This window comes from Ixodes scapularis, unplaced genomic scaffold (assembly GCF_016920785.2).
Source record: "Ixodes scapularis isolate PalLabHiFi unplaced genomic scaffold, ASM1692078v2 PGA_scaffold7__128_contigs__length_106722199, whole genome shotgun sequence".
Lineage (NCBI taxonomy): Eukaryota > Metazoa > Arthropoda > Arachnida > Ixodida > Ixodidae > Ixodes > Ixodes scapularis.
This window is the reverse complement of record NW_024609882.1, coordinates 91,560,330-91,564,973: the sequence shown is the minus strand read 5'-3', so window position 1 is coordinate 91,564,973 and position 4,644 is coordinate 91,560,330. Positions and strand designations below refer to the sequence as shown.

The 4,644-nt window shown below is 50.2% G+C and overlaps 1 protein-coding gene across 1 annotated transcript; it reads left to right on the top strand.

Moving 5' to 3' along the window:
• Positions 1-805: 805 nt before the first annotated feature.
• LOC120840460 lies at positions 806-2,467 on the top strand. The gene is made up of 3 exons (XM_040211017.3): positions 806-1,313; positions 2,141-2,242; positions 2,406-2,467. The coding sequence occupies exons 1-3, from the start codon at positions 806-808 to the stop codon at positions 2,465-2,467; spliced, it is 672 nt and encodes a 223-aa protein (XP_040066951.3).
• Positions 2,468-4,644: the final 2,177 nt, after the last annotated feature.

The window sequence follows — 4,644 nt, the reverse complement described above, 5'->3', positions numbered from 1 at the left end:
CAAGATCTTCATTTCAAAGCCACGAAATAGTCATGAAATTATGGTGAAGTGGTGAATCGTCCATGGAAGCTACGGAATGAAGATGTGCGGCTTGAGGTAATCCAGCCGCAACCCTATGGCTGTATGAGACGGCGGTGCCGACCACGTCTCAGAAGACTTTCATCCTGGCGGAATGCATCCCGAGTTGCATGAGGTGCCGTACCTGCAATCCCACTTCTGACACCAATGTTATGGAGCTAATTTACTAGGTATTGTAATTGCCAGATTAGAAGAGATCGTTAGTCGGTCCCGTGCCACCTGCGCACGTATCGTCGTGGTCCTGGGTGGATTCTCGCATGCGGCCCAGTAGCACCGCTACAACATATATATATATATATATATATATATATATATATATATATATTCTTACGAAGAGGAAGGAAACAAAGACGGGCAATCAGGCAGGGGAAAAGGAAGAAGAGCCCAATCGCCGGATCCCTCAAGTTCGAAGCACCCACCTCATCCTTCTCCTACAACCCTCCTTAATCGTCTGTAAATAAAGCATCTTTCACCGTAACATTCTTTGGTGGAGGTGCGGATCGGCCCCGACCTGGACACACGAAGCAGACGTCGCCAACCTCCCACCGACATGACTTCCAGTTCCGAAACACCACCCGAAGGCGCTCAAGCTCCGCCGCAGCCTTCACTGGTTATCGCCAAACCGCGAGATCCTGGCCTTTTCACCGGCACAGGAGACCAGGAGGTTGAAGACTGGATAGACCTCTATGAAAGAGTAAGTGTCCACAACCGCTGGGATGGCACTATCATGCTGGCGAATGTCATATTCTACTTGCGTGACACCGCCCGAACATGGTTTGAAACGCATGAAGAGGAACTAACGTCGTGGGACCTCTGCAAAGCCAAGCTTCAGGACCTCTTCGGACGTCCAACCGGTCGCAAGCTCTCGGCCAAGCGAAAGCTGGCATCCAGAGTCCAAACATCGACCGAGTCATATGTGACCTACATCCAAGACGTCCTATCTCTGTGCAGGAAAGCTAACCCCGAAATGCCAGAAATCGAACGGATGGAACACATCCTCAAAGGCATCGCAGATGATGCCTTCCAGCTACTTGTCATTAAGGATTGCTCGACTGTCGACGACGTCCTGAAAGAGTGCCGCAGGTTCGAAGCTGCAAAGACTCGCAGGATAGCGCACAAATTCAACCGTTTGCCAAACACCCCGGCAACATCATCTTGTGAAGACCCTGATACTAACACAGAGCGCATCACGAAAATCGTCCGCCGAGAACCGGAGGCGATGATGCCCGCTGACGGTGTTTCCCCGTCTCCCCGCTCATCGACTAGCGAGTTATCCATCGCCGCCGTTAAAACTGTCGTCAGGCAAGAAATGGAGAAGTTCGGCGGCTCGCCGCGTCCAAGTCTTCGACCATCATTTGATCAACAGGCACAGACACCCCAATGCTGCGCCTGTGAATCTTCAACTGCGACGCCATCCTTCAGACCGTACCACCGACGTGATCCCGCCACGTGGAGGACCCCCGACAACCGACCCATTTGTTTTACTTGCGGTATGGCTGGTCACGTCGCCCGCTATTGTCGAAATCGCTGGAACAACCGACAACCAAACAACCGGACGTCTCTACCCACCAATGACGGTCGTTATTACAATAGAAACTTCGCTTCACCCTCTGATGACTACCCAAGCCAAGATGCAACATTCTATCGCTCATCGCGAAACCCTCGCCCTCAGTCCCCGCGTCGCCGCCAATCATTGTCCCCACTCGTTCGCCGCCCCGTTTCACCGTCCCATGATCTTCGACCCTCGGAAAACTGAACCATGCAGCTTCAGGAGGTGAGGCTGCATCACAGTTTATAGCCGCAAATCCTCTACAGAATATCGTCGCTACATCTCATAATCGACTCATGGTTCATATTGACGGTATTAGCGCATTAGCCCTTGTCGACACTGGAGCCGCAATTTCCATAATGCGCGAAGACCTCCGACGACGCTTACGAAAAGTACTGACGCCACCTGACACGAAAACGCTCCGCGGTGCAGATGGCGGCATTATTTCACCTCATGGCATGTGCGGCGCTCGCATAATTGTTAACAACAAGACTACCTTCATCCTTTTTACAGTCCTTATAACCTGTCCCCACGAGATCATCCTCGGCTGGGACTTTCTTTCCTCACATTCGGCCCTCATCGACTGTGCCAAAGGCGAGATTGAGCTCGATACCAGTGAGTCCTGCGACGTTTCTGACTCGGTTGTGTCCAAATTATGTTGTCTTGAGACATCACGCATTCCTCCCTTGTCTGCTGCCGCCATAAATGTCACAACGACCCACTCGATCCAAGACGGTGACTACATTGTCACACCAAATATGAGCATCTTGCTTGAAAGGCAACTTGCATTACCACACTGCGTCGCAACTATCCAAAGTGGTGCCACAGATTTATGGGTAGTCAATATTGGTCAGAGTCATCAAATATTACCGAAAGGTATGACTATTGCGCGAAGTTTCCCTACAATCAATTGTGTCGTCGCAGCCATTTCCGAGGAACAATCAGAAAGCACCGTCGCAACGCAACTATCGAGCCCTGCCTTGGCCAGCATTACAACCATGATTGATCCGACTTTGGACGAGGATAAGATCCATCAACTTCACGACCTACTTTCCAAGTACCACACCATCTTTGACTTTCCAAGTCGTCCTCTTGGCCAGACAAATGCAGTTACTCACCGAATCGACACCGGTACTGAACCTCCAATCCACCACCGTCCTTACCGAGTATCACCGAGCGAACGCCGCGCTATCCAACATGAAGTTAATAAGATGCTGTCACAAAACGTTGTCCAGTCCTCGTCAAGTCCTTGGTCCTCTCCTGTCGTCTTAGTAAAAAAGAAGGACGGATCATGGCGCTTCTGCGTCGATTACCGCAAATTAAACAAGATAACAAAAAAAGATGTGTACCCTCTGCCCCGTATCGACGATACTCTCGATTGCTTATATGGCGCTGAATATTTTTCCTGCATTGACCTACGCTCGGGGTATTGGCAGATCAGCGTCGACGAATCGGACCGCGAGAAAACTGCGTTCATCACACCTGATGGACTCTTCGAATTTAAGGTGATGCCCTTTGGCCTTTGCAATGCGCCAGCCACGTTCGAAAGAATGATGGATCGTCTCCTCAAAGGCCTAAAATGGGTAACCTGCTTATGCTACCTCGATGATGTAATCATTTTCTCTGACTCATTCTCCAAGCACCTCGAACGTGTGCAGCAAGTTCTTGAAGTTTTTCAACAATCTGGACTACAACTCAACTCATCAAAATGTCGGTTCGGAAGTCAGCAAATTAAAGTCCTGGGACATCTCGTCGACAAAAATGGTATCCTCCCAGACCCAGAAAAAATTCAGGCAGTCAAAGATTTTCCCAAACCTCAATCAACGAAAGACGTTAGGAGTTTTTTGGGGCTTTGCTCCTACTTTCGCCGCTTCATTCGAGACTTTGCACACACCGCGCTACCACTGTCCTCTCTCCTCAAGAAGAATCAACCTTTCGAATGGCACCATCAACACCACTCGTCGTTCGGATATCTCAAGGCTGCTTTGACATCAAGCCCCATTCTTGGACATTTCGACGACACGGCACCCACCGAAATTCGAGCCGATGCCAGTGGTCACGGCATCGGAGCTGTTCTTGCGCAACATCAACTTGGTACAGAACGAGTAATTGCCTACGCCAGCCGCCTCCTTTCGCCAGCTGAACGTAATTACACCATCTCTGAGAGGGAATGCTTGGCTGTGGTATGGTCAATTTGTAAATTTCGGCCATACCTCTTCGGGCGTCCCTTTCGTGTCATAACTGATCACCACGCGCTCTGCTGGCTGTCGTCCTTGAAAGATCCCATTGGCCGCCTCGGCCGCTGGTCGCTTCGACTTCAAGAATACGACTTTACCATCGTATACAAATCCGGAAAAATGCACCAAGATGCTGACTGTTTGTCCCGCTACCCAGTGAGCCCAGTCGATTCCTCAGATGACACTGAACTGCCTGTCCTTCCAATCTCAGACCTCCTCAACCTTGCCCAGGAACAACGCCGTGACCCAGCTCTTCGAGCTCACATTGAACATCTAACGTCAAACCTAAACCAGCCACCCTCAGGACTCTTTCGCATTCGAAACGACATTCTATACCGGCAAAATTTCAGACCAGATGGATTACCGTGGCTTGTAGTTGTTCCTAAACACCTAAGGATAACTATTCTCAACGAACTACACGACGTCCCTTCATCAGGTCATCTCGGTCTGCTTCGCACCTACACAAAGGTTAAGGAACGTTCTTATTGGCCTGGCATGTATCAAACTGTTAAGAAATATGTCTCCTCGTGTGACCCTTGTCAACGTCGAAAGAAACCACATACTCGACCATCAGGACTCCTTCAACCACTGCACCCTCCGCTCAGCCCATTCCAGCGACTCGGAGTTGATTTCCTAGGACCATTTCCTTTGTCACGCACTGACAACCGCTGGATCGCAGTTGCAATAGACCACACCACTCGTTATGCGATCACCCGCGCCCTTCCAACCAGTACTGCTGTTGACCTAGCCAATTTCATATTGGAGGACGTCATATTGAAG

Bases quoted from the DNA above. Each gene is read 5' to 3' on its own strand.
- LOC120840460 (XM_040211017.3), top strand. From the start codon at position 806: ATGCTGGCGAATGTCATATTCTACTTGCGTGACACCGCCCGAACATGG. The intron at 1,314-2,140 runs GTGTTTCCCCGT...TCCTTTTTACAG, and splicing joins GGCGATGATGCCCGCTGACG to TCCTTATAACCTGTCCCCAC. The intron at 2,243-2,405 runs GTGAGTCCTGCG...CTTGCTTGAAAG, and splicing joins CGAGATTGAGCTCGATACCA to GCAACTTGCATTACCACACT.